This window comes from Microtus oregoni, unplaced genomic scaffold, assembly GCF_018167655.1.
Source record: "Microtus oregoni isolate MIOR12 unplaced genomic scaffold, Mior012 000004F_ref0000308, whole genome shotgun sequence".
Lineage (NCBI taxonomy): Eukaryota > Metazoa > Chordata > Mammalia > Rodentia > Cricetidae > Microtus > Microtus oregoni.
In genome coordinates, this window is record NW_024543063.1 from 33,978,271 (window position 1) to 33,998,209 (window position 19,939).

At 53.8% G+C, this 19,939-nt stretch overlaps 1 protein-coding gene across 1 annotated transcript; it reads left to right on the top strand.

Annotated features, from left to right (window-relative positions):
• The first annotated feature begins 8,724 nt into the window (after window positions 1-8,724).
• On the top strand, window positions 8,725-19,569 carry Cibar2 (CBY1 interacting BAR domain containing 2). The gene is made up of 9 exons (XM_041650655.1): window positions 8,725-8,856; window positions 11,080-11,314; window positions 13,106-13,174; window positions 13,259-13,360; window position 13,716; window positions 15,691-15,800; window positions 16,839-16,952; window positions 17,973-18,074; window positions 18,819-19,569. The coding sequence occupies exons 1-9, from the start codon at window positions 8,837-8,839 to the stop codon at window positions 18,933-18,935; spliced, it is 870 nt and encodes a 289-aa protein (XP_041506589.1). The 5' UTR covers window positions 8,725-8,836; the 3' UTR covers window positions 18,936-19,569.
• Window positions 19,570-19,939: the final 370 nt, after the last annotated feature.

Sequence of the window (19,939 nt, forward strand, 5' to 3'; positions counted from 1 at the left end):
CCTTCATTTACCAGCTCCACCAGGCCTCTTAGCCGTGGGGTAATTAAATATTTATGTCTCTCTCTCCCCAAGAAAAGTGATAAGTCAGATTTCTACACCAGAGAGAGCGCCCAGGGCGAGGTGTCTGTGCCAAGAGCCATGAAGACAAAGCCTTCACTTCAAGCCACGGGTGCAAACAGCCCTCACCTCCCACCGCCACCACGGGCTCCACACCGGACAGCCAGAGACTCATAAGGCTCCAGGACCAATTAGGCTCAGTGCTGACGTCAAGTCTGGGGCAGGCTTTCTCGCTGCCTTGATATTCATGACACCAACAGATGGAGCAGGGAAATATCCCAGGGCAGGACAGGGCCCAAGGCCACCGTGGGAGTGGGAGAAGGGGGTCTCTGGGAATGGAGCTCTAGAATGTCATGCTACAGAATGTGCAGACAGGGAAGGTGTGCATACTAAGTGCCTGTTGTATGCCTGTGTGCCTCCATATGCAACAGCAGCAAGAAGGCAGAAGAGGGAACTTACTGTGTACCTACTGTTTACCTATAAATCCTCGTCTGCCATGGTGGCAAGGTGACGGGAGAAGATTCGCTTACTAAGTACCTACTGTGTGCTGATGGGTCCCTGGGCGAGTTTTAGACTGCTTTGTTTGCCTTGTTACGACAGACCTGGCAGGAAGATCTCCCTTGCTTCAGCTGGGGAAACGAAGGTGGTAGCAGCAGGATGGGACGGGTGAAGTCAGGGTGGGGCCTGGACCACTCCCCTTGCTCAGAGCACAGCTGCCCTCTGGAGCCCTCTTACCTGTGTCTGTGCAGATGCCGGGTGGGTGTGAGCTTCCCTGGGGATGTAGAGGTGCCGCCTGAGGGGTCTGTCTGGGAACAAGTCTCTACTGAAAGGGAGGTGAGGTGAAGATCCCATGCTTCTGTCTAAAAAGACCACCTGAAGCGGGGGGCATCTGAGTCGGCACCCACACGTGCCCACCTCCAGCACCTGCTGTGTGCACAGGGGCGTGTAGTGACGGGCAGCCTCGTCAGCACTGCCCGAGTCGGAATGAGCAGCAGATCCCTCTGCACCAGTCAGGGTCCACAGCACTAAATTTCATTATGTGCTACATCTGTGGCCCAGGCTTCTCGCAGTAGAAAGGGGTCTTCTCGCGATGTTATAAGGTGTCAGGAAAGAGACACTGCGTATACAATCCCTTAACACAGCCCAGGCTCCAACTGCGCTCAAGACAGGGTGCTGCTCCTGTTGTTACGTGGGCCAGTGGGAGCAGGGAGAGTCTCAGAGTAGCCAAGAGGCAGGAGCCAGGCCGACAGCTTACACGGTGTCTTTGTATGTCTGTGAGGACAAAACTGCCCTTGGGGACAGACAGAAGCTCAGGGTAGGCAACATGGCCTGTCAGGTGAATCCACGTTCCCTTGTAGGGAGAACCACCTGTCTGACAGCACCTAGCCAACCCCGGATGAGAAGAAATAACAGAGCTCTGTTAATGAGCGCCTCTGCTCCTGTCTTTTGTCTATGGCTCAGTGTCCCTTCCCTGGCCCCCTGCCAAAAGCAGGCGGCCCAACCTGACAGCTGCGGCATGTGGAAAGACTCCTAACCTGGCCAGGGGTGAGCCTGTGGGTGGCAAGGGTGGTGTTCTACATCCTGAATCCTGTCCCAGCTAGCCTGTCCCCCACCCCTGCCACATGTGCACATGCACACATGAGCATGCGCGCGCGCGCGCGCGCGCGCACACACACACACACACACACACACTTCCCCATCTCTCTTTTCCCTCTTGCAATCCAGACTGTGAGTAGATTGGAGGGGTGGGAGATGCCAAAAGGCTGCAAAGGAGGGAGCCCCTTGTGTGAAAGGTGAGCCATGCTACTTGGAGCTCCCTGGTGGCTGGGGAGCCCGAGATAGACAGGGCCAGCTGGGGGAAGCTTAGGCGCCAAGGTGGCCAAGTGGGAGGGGCCATCCCCACCCTGAAGCCCCTTCTGGGCTGTTTGCCACCCAGCCTTAAGACAGGCCTCCCAGGGAGATACTGACCCTTTGTGGCTAATAGTGGGCTTCCACCTGCCAGGAGGGGCCTCCAGACCCCCCCCCTTCCATGGATGGTTCTAATGTGTCAGTTCAGCACCTGGCACTAGGGCATGCTCCAGCCCTCATTCATTCCTTTGAATATACTGCGGTGGTAGCACAGTGGTCAATTCCAGGCACTAGGGACTGAAGAGAAGGACGGCAGAAAAGGATAGCAGATCCCTGCTCTCTGGGCAGGAGGGAAAACAACCGTCCCTACATATGGACCAGCAATGGAGCACAGAGCCTTGGCTTCAGCCAGGACTCAGGCCCTGGGATTGCCCAGGGCAGCTCTGCCAGGTTGGACTCCATGCCTGGCTGAGAGGCCTGTGGAATGTTCCTGACAAAGGATGGGACAGCATTGCCGGCAAAGCGCTCAGCATGTGCTTTGGCGCTCAGTAGGTGTCGTTATTACCACTTAGACGGTAAGCAACCTGCACAACAGCACCCGCAGGAACCTTCCAGCCCCCCCGTTCATCAAAAGCCTTGGTGTGCAGTACGAATGCAATTAAAAACACATTTTGGGCTTAGGATGTGGTTCCATGGGGTTGAGGGCTCACATGGCATGCACAAAGCCCTGGGTTGGGCATGGTGGCAAATGCCTGTCATCCCAGCACTCAAGTGGTGGATACAGGAGGATCGGAAGTTCAAGGTTATCCTTGGCTACACAGAGGTTTTGAGAACAGCCTTAGTGGATGAGACTATGTCCTCCTCCTAATTTTGGATTACCATAGTTGGCTGTCCAGCCAGATTAGCCAAAAAGTTGTGAATCCAGGTTCAATGAGAGACTCTGGCTCAGGAACAAGGCAGAGAGTAGAGCTAAACCCTCACTGCCTTCCTCTGGCCTCTGTTTGCCCGTGCACACAAGCACAACATACAAACATACAGCAGCTACATATGTTACGGTACCATGAGCACAGAGGTCCTTGGAGGCCTGAAAGCAGCTGGGCCTGGGGCAATGGCCTATGAGCCCAGCACTTGGGAAGCTGAGGCAGGATTGTGAGTTCTAGGCTAGTCTGGGGTACAGGGGATTTGAGACCACTCCTGGCTAGACAGTAACCCAGGAAAGGCAGGCACACAGTTGCCCTGCACTGTGCTGTTCAAGGGCTGAGTGCAGAGATCTGGTCAACAATGACACACTGAAGGGTGGATGTGGAAACGTCCCACAGTGTCATCACATTGGCCACAGCCAACCTTGGCTGCTTTAAGAGCCAAAGGGCCTTTGTCAGCTGATAGCCAGGTACTACACCAAGCCCTCCATCCTGGGGACATTTCTAAGCTCTGACAAATACTCGTTAGCCTGCTGCCCAGGCACCGTCCTCCATATGGCCGCCCTAGACAGATTTGATCCTGGGGTAAGCAGAGAGAGCAGGGCCAGGATGCTGGCCTGGTGTGGTGGCCTGGCTGTGGCCCTGGTCCCAGGTCCCAGCTACAGCTGAGGTGTCATTGAGCCTAGCATGGTGAATTACTCCCCTAGTGGACAAGCCAACCTAGCCAGTGGGGAGAGGGCCTGGCCAAGGGTCACTTGCAGTTCAAAGGACAAACTTGTGTAAAACCTCGGGACAGGACATGTCCCTGTGCAGCTAGGCCTGAGGGAGGTCACTCTTTGTTCCCTCTGATACAGGTGACTTGGACGGTAGCTGCTGGCCTCTGCAGGAGCCTCCTGAGTCGGCAGAGTTTGTTTTGGCCATTGTCCCACTTTCCCTGCCCAAGCTTGCCACCCTGACTCCAGCCTAGGGACAAAGGGAGAGGAATCAGAGTAGTCACCACGCAGTGTCATGCGCAGAGCAGGGGCTGTACCCGGGCCTACCTAAGTGCCCCATACTGTCCCCATTCTCTGAGGGAAGAGATACCTGACTAGTCCCTTTTCACAGATGGGAAAACTGAGGTCCAGAATCAATGCTGGCCACAGTCTCCAGTTGTGAGGCAATGGAGCTGGAATCCAACTTTTATTTTATTTTATTTTATTATTTATTTATTTATTTTTGTGTCATAAGTTAGATTTTCTTTTATTTCGTAGTCTTTTTTTTATGTTTACAGACTCTATTTCTTATTTATTTATTTAAGATTTCTGCCTCCTCCCCGCCACCGCCTCCCATTTCCTTCCCCCTCCCCCAATCAAGTCCCCCTTCCTCGTAAGCCCATAGAGCAATCAGGGTTCCCTGCCCTGTGGGAAGTCCAAGGACCACCCACCTCCATCCAGGTCTTAAGGTGAGCATCCAAACTGCCTAGGCTCCCACAAAGCAGTGGAATCAAAAACCCATTGCCATTGTTCTTGAGTTCTCAGTAGTCCTCATTGTCCGCTATGTTCAGCGAGTCCCGTTTTATCCCATGCTTTTTCAGACCCGGGCCAGCTGGCCTTGGTGAGTTCCCGATAGAACATCCCCATTGTCTCAGTGTGTGGAATCCAACTTTTAAATCCAGCTATTTATTGTATGTGTGGGCATACATACCAGAGGATAATTCGTGGGAGTTGATTCCCTCCTTCTACCATGGTTAGATCTCCAGAACAGAACTTGGGTCATCAAGCTTGGTTGCAAGTTCCTTTGTCCCGTGAACCATCTCATCATCTCCAGAGCTGGGATTAGAATCAAATAGTTTGGCTGTAGTGCCAAGATGGGCGGGGGTGACTAGTCAGGATACAGCACGAAATCACCAGCTATTTCAAACTGGGCAGGTGAGAACCAAGCTCCAGGAGGAAGTCAGAGGTTGCCATGTGTCCCATGGGCCTCACTTTTGATCTCAGGGCTACTCTGTCATCCCAGAGGCTGTGTGGGCTGGCCTGACTATCATCACAAGCTTTCAGACACCCTGGGTAGGAGGCTTTGCTTCCTAGTTTAGGGGATTCACAGAGCGTGCTGACTTTGCAGGGCCTCTGTTTCATAGCTGCACAGTGGTGGAACCCCAGCTTCTACATGTCATATGCCAACCACAAGGCCATATTTATCAATTGCACACAGCCTATCATCTTATACTTGAAGGTAAAGGTAGCAGGATCAGGGGTTCAAGGTCAGCCTTAGCTACATAGTGAGTTCACAATCAGCCTGGCACACCTGAGCCCCTGCCTCAAAAATAAATCAAAATCGACAACCCTCACCATCTGCTTGAAGGGAAGGGCCACAGGGCTAACCCAAGCTAAACAAGAGCCTGGCATTCTTCCACCCAGAACTTGGAGGCTGAGGCAAAAGGAACTCATCACAGAGTTAGCCTGGGCTTACAAAGGGAGACTCTGTTTAAAACACATACACCAGCACCAAGGTAGAAACTGAGCTCACACAGTAGGGCCTCCTGTGGAGGAAGCTCTGTGTCTTCTACCTCTTACCTCCCTGGCTCCTGGCTGTGGAGAAATGCCCCAACATTGGGCAGTGTATAAAGGCATGACTCTAGCCCTCTGCTCTCTGGAGACAGCCCTGTGACCTCATTCTGAGGAAGCAACCCCCAGAATATTATCAGACATTTGCCATGGAGACTTTCCCACTTTGAGGTGCAGGAGCCCAGAGAGAAAGACTGAGACCCGCGTGGCTGTTTGAAGCATCTTGTTGGCTGGGTTCCCCTGCTTCCCTAGACAGAATGTTCTCTGAGTGAACACAAGGCCCTGTGCCTGCTGTTCTCTCGCAGACATGGCCCAAGTGTCTGGTGACGGCTGTGTACACAGTAGGCACTTAGTTCGTACTCCCCCAGTGACAGATCACATCCATCTGAACATACGGCCTAGGATGGACCAGCGCTCAGCTCTCAGAAACTGCCCACGAGGACCCAGATGGCAGGCATACACATCCCAGTCTGGGTTCTCTTGTCCTGTGTATTGAAACCCTTCATAATAAGTAGGTGAACGTGACAGCAAGGTAGGCTGACAGAGGACAAGCGTCACACAGCAGGCAGGGACTGTAAGCAGGTGTTAGGAACCCATGAATCACCAAAAGGATAGTGGCAGGTGAGGGGAACACTCATGACTCCCAGATCATGGCTCCTGCTCCAGGCTGCCACAGAACTTCCCAGAGAGGGAAAGTAACCGCCCAAATCACACACCACACCTGAGGACAAGGCAAAGTCTAACTGAGGGCCACCTGAGCCCTCAGGTTCCATCCACCAAGTCTTCCTGGGGTTTTCTGTTTCTGGACCCAGGGCGATAGTGATCCCAGTCCCTCCTGGCCTTTGTCCTTGGGCGTTGAAGTTGCCACTGGGTTTTCAAAGTGGACACAGCTCAAGGATTTCCCTCTTTTTCCTAATTGTTCAAGACTGTAGCTGTCAGGGACTGCCTCAGAGACACCACAGGGGCCTAGGGATGAGAGAGGCACCTGGACTGCCGTGAGACATGCCCCTGAGACTGGAGGGAAAACCATCTTAGCTATGACAGGGTCCCACGTAGCACACACGTAGCTGTGGAGAACACAGCCTCCACAAGACGGTAGCTGGGCTCCTCTCTTGAGTGGGGAGTGACCAGGATGCATGTCCTTGCCTTCCTGAGATGCAAGCTGGGCCTCATAGTGTGTGTCCCTGTCCCATATGGCTCAGCAATATGTTCTTCTGTAGGGGTACACACACACACACACACACACACACACACACACACACACACGAGACAGACAAAGGCAGGCAAGCAGAGAGAGAGACAAAGAGACAGAGACTCAGATAGACAGAGATAGAAACAGAAACAGACAGATAGACAGAGACAGACACAAAGAGTAACAGGGAGAGACAGAACAGAGGAAAACTGACAAGGACAGAGAGCATGCGCCCTCCAGTGGCCACCCTGGACTCTGCGGGTTGGCAACTGGAGGCCCAGCCTTACCCTCTTTGGCCACCAGATGTCTTGGTTCTGCGTAGCCCAGGGCAGTTTTTCTTTTTCAAAAGCCATGAGGTTCTCAAGGCTTCCAGTGAACAAGACCTCACACACTCTGCCCATGACACCTATGTCACTCGTGTGTCTCCAGCCTCCTGTGTACCCTCTGCGGTCCCTCCGCCCCAGGCAGGAGAATCTGAGCATGGTCTCTGTTGCCCTCTGGTGGTCACATGCTATAATACAGGACAGACTAAAATGAAGCTGACTACTGGAAGACAGACGGATGCAAGGATGTACCAGTTCACTGGTTATCAGAGGCCAGTTCTGGCTCTCAGGGTTCAGCCCATTCCTGCACCCAGGATCTGACCATATCCTTGGGGCATTAACAACCCCCCCCCCCAACAGGCAGAAAAGCCACCAGCAGTCAGTGAATGGGTCCTCAGGGGCACAGGAGGAGGACAGGTGCCCTGTGTGGGTGGTTCCTCTGCAGGCTGAAGCAGTAGCCCCTGAGTGAGCCCCACCTCCCACGCCAAAGTGACGCATCTGCTCATCCAATGTGCAGAGACCTCATTTCCCATAAGGCTATGTCCCGAGGCCTAGGGCGGATGTGTGCTTTGGGAGACTCTTTTCAGCCCAGCAAGAGGCCCATAGTGGAAGGAGTAGAACAGGGCTTGAGGCTGTGGGCACCACAACCTGACATTAACCAGGTTTCTGACACAACCCAGAAAGAAAAACCACAGGACTGGCAGAGCCCCTGTGGACAGTAAGGGCTGTGACAGCCCCAAACAGAAGTCATAGTACCTTAAAGAACATGGAAAGATTTGCCTGTATGCTGTCTGAGGGGACCTGCCCTCCCCCCCTGCGAGAAGGGGAACATAACACAGGTGCCTCTGAGACCGACACACAGGGATGTTCCTGAGGCCAGCTGCAAGGGCACCAAGCTCCCAGTGCCCTGCCCACCCTACCTCTTCACCACAGTGCCAGGGGCTCCTTCTCCCTAATTAGGTAATAGTCTAGATTCAAGAGAGGTCACGTGATTTGCTTCAGGTCACACAGCAAAGCTGGGGTGTGGGATTTGAACCTGGTGCAGCTGACCTTAAAGTCCTTGCCTTAATAAGTGTTTGAAAGCAAATACCAGCATGGCAAGAGCTGGACCGCACAAAAAGCTGACCCAGTGTAACAGTCACTCCAGGGAGCTATCAGCATCCCGCCTGCTATCTCTGCCTCCACCGCCAGGCCTGGACATGACTCCGGCAGCTTTGCATCTTTTGCGAAATGCCAGGCTGTGACACATAGACCTCTCACCATGAGTAAAATACACCTGGGGTGGTGGGGGTTTCAGTGCTCTGACACTGGGGTCACATTTGCTAACTCTCTCCGTGGGAGCCGCACACTCAGGGAGACCCAGGACCACGTGATATGCTAAGCGCTGCTCTGAGCTACTGCCCTTTACTCCTCATTCACAGGCAAGTCCTCTGCCCACCCCGCCCCCGCTGCCCCCTCCTTTACCGTCTACTTCTCCACCTCACCCTTGACAACTACACCAGCTCCTAGGCCCCGCCCACCTGGCCCTCTACCTTGGGGCCCACATATTGTGCCAGGACCCGGGGTAAAGTCCCAGGCAAGCTGCCTTCAGGGCTCTCCCTGGTCCCCTGGTGAACACAAGCTCTTGGAACCCCAAGAAGTTCCATATTTGAAAACATGTGGAGTCTCTCTACTACCCCACCCACCCACCCCGCCCCATTTCAGAGTGCAGTTAAGCCCAAAGCAAGCCCTCCTCACCCCACAGGGGAGGCCCTGGTTGCCCGGCAACCAGCAGGGCTCCTCCCAGGGCTTGCCTGGGATGGCCCGTTGCCTGGCAACCAGGCAGCAGAGTCCCTAGAGCCCAGCCAGACCACACAGCTGGGCCCAGCTTTGGCTGACTTCTCTCTGCCTAGGGAACCCCCGGGACCTTGTTTTTATTCCCCAAGATCAAGGCGGCAATTGCCTCTGTCCACAATGAATGTCGTCCTCTCCAGGTGAGCAGCCTGCGCTGCTGGGAGGGAATTGCTGGCGGGATCGCGCGCCCCGCCATCCCTTCTAGGTGGAGGGAGGATAGAGCTTGGAGCACAGAGGTTTCCAGGATCCAGTCTGCCTGCCTCGCCTTTGCTGCCTGGAGACCTGGTACAGCCATTCACGGGTCTGTTCCCTGCTTCCCACTCGTGCCTCCTAAAAAGCCCCTGACAACTCAGGTCCCAGACCTCACCCTTGGGTACCATGCCCACTGCTCTGCCTCATGCCCCAGGTTCACTGTCATCTGCCCTCTCTGATTGACTTTGAGTCTCCCTATGGCTCAGAGGCCTGGTGCCTTGAATGCACCTAGGGTACTCCTTACAAGTTGGCTTCCCAGTCTCACCCCAAGGGGCCTGCTTCCCAGAGCCTGGGACCTGCATGTCTAACCCGTGTGTGAGTGATGCTGCCTTGGGGTCCGGCCTGCTGTGTGCCCTTGGACGGAACGCTTTGCCTCTCTGGAACTCAGTTTACTTGATTTAAAAGCAACGTCTTCTAGGGGAGTGTGACCAGAGCATTTGTAAACTACAAAGTTAAGGCTCATTAGGACATGGTGTTCCTCACAGGTCTGGGGGGCCCAGGAGGGGCTTGGGTTCTAGAAAGCAAGAACTGCAAAGGACAGCAACAGCCTGGGACTGGGAGAGGGGGATGTGGGGGGAGTCTAAGGAGGCCAACACCGCAGCAGGCCCCCGAACTCTAGGAAGGCTGAGTCCCTGTGTTATCACTGAGCACCGGGTGTGGGTAGGTTACACGGAAGGGGACAGGGACAGACAGGGATGGGTCATGGGAAAGGTGGCATGAGCCCTGTGAGTGTCAGGAAGGGCAAAGGTATGGAGTGCAGTGGTCAGCAGTCTGCACGGTGCTCCACAGAGGAACTCAGGGCTGGTGGGGCGGGAGGAGGGATCAACCAGGGAGAATGGGAGAGCGAGGGCCCAAATACTCTCCAGGTAGCTTGGTGGGGACATGGCACCGTGCATGTCACACCTGAGCATGCCGCACCCAGTGGGAATCATCACGGCTGTCTACAGCGATGACCCCCTATTGGAGCATCCCTGGTACCAAATGGACTGCAAGGATCGAGAGACTGGGAAGGAGAGAGGGTGTGCAAAACAGTCCTCTTAAAAATAAGTTGTGTATTTGTGTGTCTATAACATGTATGTGGCTGGCTCTGTGTGCCTGTGCATACTTGTGCAGAGCCCAGAGGAGGATGCTTGGTGTCTGTCACTTTCCACCTTATTCCCTTGAGACAGAGTCTCTCACTGATACTAGGCTGGCAGACAGAAAATCAGTCATCCTCCTGTCTCCATGCCCCATAATATTGCAGTTACATACAGGTGCATGTGGTGTCACTCTTGACTTTTTTTTTTTTTTTTTGAGAGAGAGAGAGAGAATAATGTATGTTTTGTTTTTGAGACAGTTTCTCTGTGTAGTCCTGACTGTTCTGAAAGTCTCTATGGAGGCCAGGCTGACCTCAGACTCACAGAGATTTGCCTCCCCAGTGCTGGAATTAAAGGCATGCATGACCATGCCAGTTATGTATGTGTGTATACAAGTGTGGATTTGTACACATGAGTGTAGGTGCCCATGGAGGCCAGCAGAGGGCATCAGATCCCCTAGAGTTGAAGTTACAGATGGTTTTGAATCTCGGTTTTTCTATAAGCAATAGGCATGCTTAACCACTGAGCCATCTCTCTAGCCCCTCTAACTGGGGATCTGGACTTAGGTCTTCGGTGGTGGTTTTTTTTTTTTTCCCACTGAACCATTTTTCCAGGCCTCAAACTATCTTTTAGTCTCAAATAGATTCCCCCAAAGGTCACTCATTGAACCCAAAGCTTCTCAAAAGGGAGGAAGAGTGGACAGTATGGGGAGGGCCCATGGGAATGGAGAGGGTTGGAGGAGAAGCCTCTGCAGTTGAGACAGTGGTGTGTACGAGAGTGTGGGGTACTGCACCCCTTCTCAGGCTCCAGGGACAAAGGCCCCACCTGAGTCCCATCTACTGCTGCTTGGTCATGGGGCATAGGCAGGTCTTGTCTTCTGCCTCAATGGGCCCAAGGTTTTTTACTTAGAACTGCCCAGGGACCAGGTGCTTGGGGACCAGGTGCTTGGGTGGTGCCTGCCACACTGGAGAGACGGGTACCGTGACTCCAGGGACTGTGACCTTGTCTGCACTTGGTGTCCTCACCCCCATCCAGGGACAGTCAGGTGAAGGCCATGGAGAACACTGTGACCAACGCTGAGAGGTATTTCGGTCAGTTCTGCTCGCTGCTGGCCTCCTACACGCGCAAGACAGCCCGGCTGCGTGACAAGGCCGACCAGCTGGTGAAGCAGCTCATGGATTTTGCCAACACTGAGAACCCGGAGCTTAGGGCTACCATGCGAGACTTTGCCGAGGACCTGGCCAAAGTGCAGGATTACAGGCAGGCAGAGGTGAGCATGGCAGCCTGGGTCAGAAGCGAGAGCTGGAACATTCTCTCCCCTCAGGAACACACTGGTGACAGGGTGGAGAGCTAGAAAGCTTCAGTGTGCTGGACAATGACCATTCCAGTCAAGGGGACCTGGAAGCCTATCGGGGGCCCCATGAGGGCCAGAGATTCCTGGGTGTAGGGAGAAGATGAACAAGAGAGTGGTGGAGTGATGTTTTTTCAGAAACATCCTGTATGGTTGGCAGAGAAGAAGACATGGGAACGCTGTGGCTGAGATTTACAAAGGGGTCCACAGAGCACAGGCTGGGTGACAGACAGCTCTTTCTATACCCACAGATAGTCCGGCAGGTGCAACCTCTTGGGATACAGGGTAACCGTACTTGAAAGGGGCTGCTGTGCTTCTCTGATGGTACATGGGGATGCCACATGGTCACTGAGTGGCTGCCTATGCCCACTGTCCTTTTGGAGGGGACAAGGTCACTCTGTAGTCTAGTCTGGCCTGGAACTCAAGGCCAGCCTCCTAGGTGCCAGGGTTACGGGTGTGAGGCACCCTTCCCTTCTCTAACCAGTGGGAAAATGGAAGCTTCTAGCTCCGTGCTGGGCAACTGAGTGCCAACCAGCATCCCCACCCAGCTACAGGCCTCTTGCTTCCTCCCTGCCTTCCATGCTGAGCGCTGGCACTAATCCTAAGAAAGCGCTCACGCAGCCACCCAAGAAGGACATTACGTTCTTAAAACGTTTAGGATATCAAAGGGGCAGAGAAAGGAATTGCAACCGAGCTTTCTGAAAGGAAGGGGTCGGTCTGTCCCTTTCATGACCCTTTACCATGACACTGTCCCTCTCAAGGGTCCAGGGCACTGGAAAGGAATGGCCTAGTGGCGCTCCAGTCACTCCTGTTTCTTTGGCGCGTCTGATCCCCAAGACGCTAGGAGCCATGACAGGAAGGCAGACCTCTCTGTCTTGCCCAGATACTGGCCCTCCACAGGCCTTGACCCGGGACTCCTCTGCTGCTGCTGAAGCCTCAAGACTCAGAGCAGCACCACCTCAGGGTCCTGTGGGCACTGTGGCTATATTAGCTTGTCGTTGCTTCAGTCAAACACCCGACAGAATGACCTAAGGCAGGAAGGGTTTTGTAACATAAGGGGGCCTTGCTTGTTGGGGTTTCTGTCCAGCCCTGTTCTCACAGCCGTTTAGCCCCAAAGAATCACACAGAAGTCTATATTAAATATAAAGTGATTGGCCCATTAGCTCAGGCTTCTTACTAGCTCTTGTAGTTTATATTAACCCATTGTTCTTATCTATGTTAGCCACATGGCTCAGTACCTTTTTCAGTGGGTCAGGTCACATCCTGCTTCTTCAGTGGTCTGGGCAGGACTGAGAGGAGTCAGCTTCCTTCTTCCCAGAATTCTCCTGTTCTCATTTCTCCGCCTCTACTTCCTGTCTGGCTACTGGCCAATCAGCATTTATTTAAAATGTAATCGACAGAATACAGAATTGCCCCCCACCAGGTTTTATTCTGGCACACGTGACGGGGGAGTCATGGTGGTTATGATGAGGCAATTAGTCACAAGTTCTGTGCCTGCTGTTATCCTCCCAGGCTCTGCAAGGGTCCCACTAACCTGCTGAGATAGTCTGGGGCACAGTCACTATCCCAGCACACAACTGAGAATGCTAGCTTAGTGGGAAAAAGCTCATGGCAGGGCCAGGCCAGGCCCTCGCCATTCCTGGGGGTGCAGGTATCTAGTCATAGAGCTGTCTTCTCTGTTTTGCTTACGCTGTCCCATGCGCTCTGCAGGTTGAGAGGCTGGAGGCCAAGGTCATCAGCCCCCTGAAGCTCTATGGAGCCCAGATAAAGCAGACCCAGGTGAGCTGGGTGCACTTCAAGGTGTGCAGGAGTGGGGCCTGGCCCCTTGGGATCCCTAGAAAACAGCCCTCTTTTTCTGTGTAGGCAGATATTAAGAAATGTAAACGTGTCCAAAATAATGAGATCAAGCAACTGGAAAAGCTGGAGAAATTAAGGCAGAAGTCACCCTCAGATCGACAAATGATTGTATCCTTCCTCCTGCTAGGCGGGGTGGCCATTCCACACAGTGCACTGGAGGGATTGGGGACCTGGGGCTGCCAAGGGGGTACTGTAGTCAGAGACTGTTTGTTCGTTTCCTGGCTACCCAGGCCTGAAATAATCACACAGAAACTATACTAATTACAACACTTCTTGGCTGTTGCCTGTGGTTTCTCTCCTGCCTGGTTCCCACAGTCGCTAGGTTCCAAATAAATCACACAGAGAGCCTGCATTAGTTATAAGCTGATTGGCCCATTAGTTTAGGCTTCTTATCAGCTCTTACAACTTATAATAACCCATTATTCTTATCTATGTTAGCCACATGGCTTGGTACCTTCTTCAGTGTCTGGGCAGGACTGCGATGGAGTTTCCTGCTTCCCAGAATTCTCCTGTTCTCATTCCCCCACCTCTACTTCCTGTCTGGTTGTCTTGCTTATACTTCCTACCTGGCTACTGGTCAATCAGCATTTATTTAGAACATAATTGACAGAATACAGAATTGTCCCACACCACTTGGCCAATAACTTAGACTTTTTATTAACCAACTCTTACATCTTAAATTAACTCACTCCTATTATTTTATATTTTACCCCAAGGCTCATGACTTACTGGTAAGATTTCAGGGCATCTGTCTCCTTCGGTAGCTATATGGCATCCCTTTGCCTCTCTGCCTACTTTCTCTCTAAATCTCTGTTTGGATTTCCTGCCTGGCTTTATTCTGCACTGCCATAGGCCCAAAGCAGCTTCTCTTAACCAATGGTATTAAAACATATTCATAGCATACAGAGGGGAATCCCACATCAGGGTGCCTACCTAACCTGCAGGCCACCTGGCTTCATCTGAAACCTTAACAGCCCCCCTCAGTCCCAGGTGAGTATTGTGCATTCCATTTCCACCTGGGCAGGCAGCATCTCCGCATCTTATACAGGTAACAAAGACTTCATGGAAGGGTGGGTGAGACTTAACCAGTGAGGCCAGTGCCCACGGGGCTCAGCACAGCAAGGTGAGGCAAAGGGGAGGGTGGTTGCTGAGGGTCAGGAGGTCTGAGCTCTGTCAAGCAAGCCACCCAGTCATGGGGTCACCTGCATCCTGATCACAAGGTAGCCACTGCCAGTCCCAGCCCTACTACTCAAGCAAACTCAGGCAAGCTTGGGTATGAATGCCAGTCTCAGTGAGATGACACTAACACCTCTCCATGGCACCAGCCTGCCTGTGAGCTGGGTGCAGGACTCTAGAGGGCTAGTCATCTCTGTCCTGCTTGTCACTGTGAAAGCAGCCTCTTTGGGTGTCACCATGACAGATGGTCTCTCTCTCTCTCTCTCTCTCTCTCTCTCTCTCTCTCTTCATAGATCGGGGGTTAGAATTGACCGAGGGGCTCTCTGGCCTCATCATGAGTAGGCAGGCTGTGCCTCTGGGAACCTAGGGGATTGGCCCCACCTCTTCCAGCATCTAGGCCACAGTCCCACTGGGCCTCTTGTCCCCTTGTCCCCTCCCCACACTTTTCCTATGCAGTCACACCTTCCCCCAGTTCCCCTCCAGCTCACTCCTGGGCTTTATCAGAGAATTTGGGATCACTATGCATCTCAGGTCAGATAAATAAGCAGCCACAGGCTACTGCAGCCTTGTCTGGTGACCTGTGCACAGGACACAGGGTTTAGGAGGTGGACATCTCTAGATGTCCACTCTATAACCTGGGGAGCACCACACCTGAAGTGAGGGGCTCAGGCATGGCCTTCAGCTTAGAGCAAGCACCTGCCTTGTATCCTAGGCCCCGCCAGTGCCCCTACCTCCTGGTCACCCATCTGTTTAGATCCCTGCTCCCTTCCCTTACTGGGGACCAGACCCTAGCTCCATTTCACAAACACGGAAGCTCCATTGAGTAACGCTCAGACCAGCAAGTACCTGTCTTGGAACGATGGTTGTTGCTGTCAGTGCTGGAGCTGACTGCGAGGCTCTCCGGTCCCCCCCACATGCTGAACATGGGCTCCCCTGTGGAGCAGCTCCCACCTTTTACCATCCAATTCTCCCAACTTTGCAAGCACGTCTCATAACTGCCTCCTGGCTGGCAAGAAAATTTGAGCCCAAGAGAAGTTAAGTGACTTGTCTGAGGTCACACAGCTAAGCAGCAGGTCTGTCCAGCCCCAGTGAACACCCTTTCACCATGTCTGTCTGACTATTCCTTCAAAGACCCAGTTAACAAGAGACCACCCAAGGCAGGAGAAAGTGCCCCACAGGAGATGGTAGGACTGAGAACGACCCAGAATAGTATCTCGGGGCCAGGCTCACCCTGTGACACTTTCTACTCCTGTGTCCCCGAGCCCAGGCGGAAACCAGTGCACAGAGGGCCTCTGTGGACACCAACCGCTCTACCCACCACCTGGCAGAGACAGTGGATGCCTTCCAGGAGCAGAAGCTAAAGGACCTCCGGGTAGGCAGTGGCAGCCTTGTGTGAGTGTGTGCACGCATGTGAGCGGGTGTGAATTCCCGTGTTTGAGAGTAGGCACACACGCACTGTGTGACAACACGGCCCTCAGAGGCCAGGGCTCTGGGGAGAGTTGATCCTAGCTGCAGGGGCAGCCTGTCTGCTTGGGGTAGGCTGACCTCACGCAGCCATTCAGTGCTCTTGACTGGGAGGATACTGAGGCACAGCTCTGTCACCATTGTCCCCTCCTGCGCCTGCTCTTCTTTCCCAGGTGTGTCCACCTAGCTCCTCCATGAAGCTCTAAAAGCCCTCTTAGGAAGCAGCCATGTTGGGGTGCTGTGAGGCAGGCAGGGTCTCCTTTATCTCCACCAGAACCCCCACCCGCCCAGCATCATGGGATACTAGGTCAAGTCCCACTTGCTCTCACAGGACTAACTAACCACGGATGTCCCTGTCTGCCTCGCCCTCCAGTCCTGTCTTTTCCACCCTTGAAAAGGAACCTCTTGACAGACAGTTCTGATCTGTCAGGCTTGGTGTTCACACCCTTGGCTCACCTTGTCCCAGGCTCAAAGAACAGCCCCTTCCAAGGCAGCAATCTGGGCCCTTCCAGCCTCCTACACAGTCACCCCCACCCAAAGCTAAGGCTCAGGTTCCTTCCTATGCCAGGGACTTAGCATATGCTGTGCCCTGGGTCAGGCCTCTGTCTTGGGTTTACCCCTTTTACCTCTGGGGTACAGAAGATCAGCTAGACTCCCAGACCATCAGGGCCTGGGCAGTTGCGGGTACTTGGGAAGTATTTGTGGAGTGAATGAGTGAGTATATAAATGAATGAAGCCGGGAACTGGTGTCTCGATTAGGAGGCTTTCCAAAAGCCGGCACTGTTATTGCGGTGTGAAAGGGATTTGGCACCAGTGGGGTCTTCTTGCCTCTAGGTAGAGAGCTGTTCCCCCCCCCCCCAATTTAAAAAGACACAGGGATGTTGCTTGGCATCCACAGTGTGGCCCTGTGTGGCGCTGCTACCCTGACCAGGCTTCTCTCTCGCAGAGAATCTTCTCTGACTTTGTGACCATCGAGATGGTTTTCCACGCAAAGGCCGTGGAGGTGTATTCCAGCGCTTTCAGGACCCTGGAGAGCTACGACCTGGAGCGAGACCTGCAGGTGGGTCCCCGGGCTTGACTGCTTTTGTGGGTTTCTATCTAGCCTGAGGGCTTGCTCTGATGAGCTACTTCAAACAGCTGGTCTGGATGCCACCCCATCGAGGACTCTTCTCCTGGTCACCTGGAATGTCACCTGCTCAGCATCATAGGGCTGTTCAGTACTGAAGAGAGATAGCTGGGACAAAAGCTTTCTGTGGCTGGCACTCAGCTCTCAGCTCAAAGCGCTGACTGTCCCCAGCCGTGCTGATTAGATTCGCAGCAAGCTTTATCTGCAGAGCTCAGGTCCCCGAACCAACGCTGTGAGCCAATCATCTGTCCCTGTATCTTGTGGCTTTGGGTCACAGTCTGGAGCCGGGCTATTTCAAAGACGTCTTTCTGTGTGGACAGATGTTGATGGGAGGTAGCTGTTCTCTGGACACAGGGAAAGGGTAAAGGTGCCTTAGGAGGCAGTGCGGGGGTCCAATGGGTGTGGAGCTTGGTGACTGAGCCAGGAGTCCACAAAGCCCACAGCCTGGGGTCAAGAGGATTTCTGTGTGCTCCTGCCAGGATGGTACAGATGACCCACTAAGGCTGTCACTCAAGAACAGAATGGGAGATGGAAGATCCATCAAAGGGTTGTTACATAAGCTTTAAAACCACACAGAAGGCTACAGAAGAACCCCAGGTTCTCCAAAGCTTCATTCGTCTTTATGGCCCATGATAGCCTCAATCATGATCCTCCTGTCTCGGCCTCCTCAGGGCTAGGATTACAGGCATATGGCCCAAGTCCCAGCTCTACAATTTTCTTTGAGGGGTGGAGAGCAATGGCTAACCAGTGCTTTCTCTGTGTTACTTGGTGCCTTTGGCCTCAGTTTGTCCATCTGTTTGATGGGATTAGAGCACCCCCTCAGGGGGCTGCTGTAGGGTCTATAAAAGAGCAACAGGAAGTGCCCAGAGAGGCTTCATAGCTTCCTATCTTTGCTTCCTACTCCACTCCTGTGCTTTCAAACTGGATCCATTCACCCTGGTCTTTCCTTGGCAGGACTTCAGAGCCAAGATGCACGGAATTTATGGGCACAGTGAAGCTCGGCCACCCACAGACACCAGCCCCTCTCCATCTCTCCCTTGGCCTCTGGTCAGCCAGGTGAGCACTTACATATCATGGGAGTCAATCCAGGACAAAGTGAAGAAGCCAGGGGAGTGGATGGATGGCTGACAGCTGGTGCAGTGGGGACACCGCTGGGGTGGGACTGTTCGTGTCTGCCTGCGTGGGCCACCACTCCAGAGGTCTGGCATGACAGGGTCTGACCTGATCCCACCTGGGCCAGATTCAGAACTTCTCAGATGTTAGGAATAAGGCACACACGGCAAATGTCATCTGACGGTTCAGGATGGCTCGCCGTCGCCAGCCTTAGGCCAACAACCTCGGGGAGATTGGCAGGGTCTGCAAGAAGGAAGTGGACAGGGCAGGCATGGTCCTAGAGTCACAGTGAAGAGAGGTGGCCACTGTGAGGGGGTGGACACTGTGAGGGAGGTGGCCACTGTGAGGGGGTGGCCACTGTGAGGGAGGGGGACACAGTGAGGGGGTGGACACTGTGAGGGAGGGGGACACTATGAGGGAGGGGGACACAGAGGGGGTGGACATGGCCAAGGGTTGTCACTGAGCTTCACAAAGGTCTTTTCTAAGCACAGTAAAGAGATTGGGCTTTCTCCAATGCACTCTCTGTGGCTTGGCTGGTAGTCATGCCCTCTCTTGGCCTCACCTACTACGTGGCTCATGGCCATAGTCACTCCTTATAGTGGTACAGGAGAGTCACCTGTCCAGTTCCTCATCACCACTCCTCCTGGTTTGGATGCTGCGGCTGTGACTTTTCTTTCCATCATTCAGAGTGTTCAGAGCACCGTGGCAGGCCAGGGAAAAGACGAGGAGGAGAGTGAGGCAGACTCTGTGGAGGAGATCCCCCTGGAGGACCTCAAGGGACAGCAGCAGGGACGCCGTGACTAGGAAGAGGATGCAGTAGCAGGTTGAAGGCCTAGGCTGGCCTGGACCCTGGTGGGCTCTGCTCGTGTCCTCAGGTCAGGGATCCCCGGAGCCTCACTTCCCTTATCGGTACAGCAAGCTGCTCTGCGGACTCCTACTCCTGGTGTCAGTGAGAGACACGTGACTTTCAGTTGCATCCTTGCTTTGCCTGTTTCCTGCCTTCATCTGGGGACAGGAGTCTCCACATGTGTTAATGCTAAAGTGTGGTGGATTAGTTTTGGGGGTCTTCCTGGTCAAGTACCACCAACGGGGAGGCTAAAGCAGCAGAAGAATAGACCGCCCTACCCAGAAGCTGCCATCCACATCAGGTGTTGGAGGGCTAGCTCCTCCAGAGCGGGGAGGTATGGGCAGCCTAGGCCTCTGTCCAGCTTCTGGCTCGTGCAGTCTGTTCCTGTGGCCACGATGCCCAATGTCTGCTTTTGATTCTACATGGTGTTCTCCCTAAGTGCACCGAAGTCTGTGCCCAAATGCCCCCTTCTGTAAGCTGAGGACCCCTGCTGTGGTTGCCTTCCAACCCCTGCACAAGGACCATTTTCAGGCTCTGCACCCTAGGACTTAACTCTTCAATACACACACTTGGCAGATAGGCACAGATCTCAGCCATCACACAGACATGGCATGATCTATACAATGGCCATGGGGCCATAAACACACAGAGGTCCACAGCGAGGGTAGGTAGAGGGTGGGTGGGCACCTCCAGGAGCATGTGTGAGGTGATCCCTGGGCACGCTCTTCAGGGGATGTTCCCTAGGAGGAATGAGGCCACCATGAACGTGATAGGGCCTAGACTTGGATCAATGAACTCTTGGGTGAGAGGGTATCCCCTGTCCTTTATCACTCTGTTCCACAGACAACTTGGGTGAGCGCAGGCTTGATCACCCCCTGGCATCAGGGTGCCCCCGACACTGCCTCCTCTCTGAGCCAAAGCACTCCCTCCTGGGAGACCCCAATTTGGCCCCACATGACAG

Bases quoted from the DNA above. Each gene is read 5' to 3' on its own strand.
- Cibar2 (XM_041650655.1), top strand. From the start codon at position 8,837: ATGAATGTCGTCCTCTCCAG. The intron at 11,315-13,105 runs GTGAGCATGGCA...TGCGCTCTGCAG, and splicing joins AGGATTACAGGCAGGCAGAG to GTTGAGAGGCTGGAGGCCAA. The intron at 16,953-17,972 runs GTGGGTCCCCGG...TTTCCTTGGCAG, and splicing joins ACCTGGAGCGAGACCTGCAG to GACTTCAGAGCCAAGATGCA.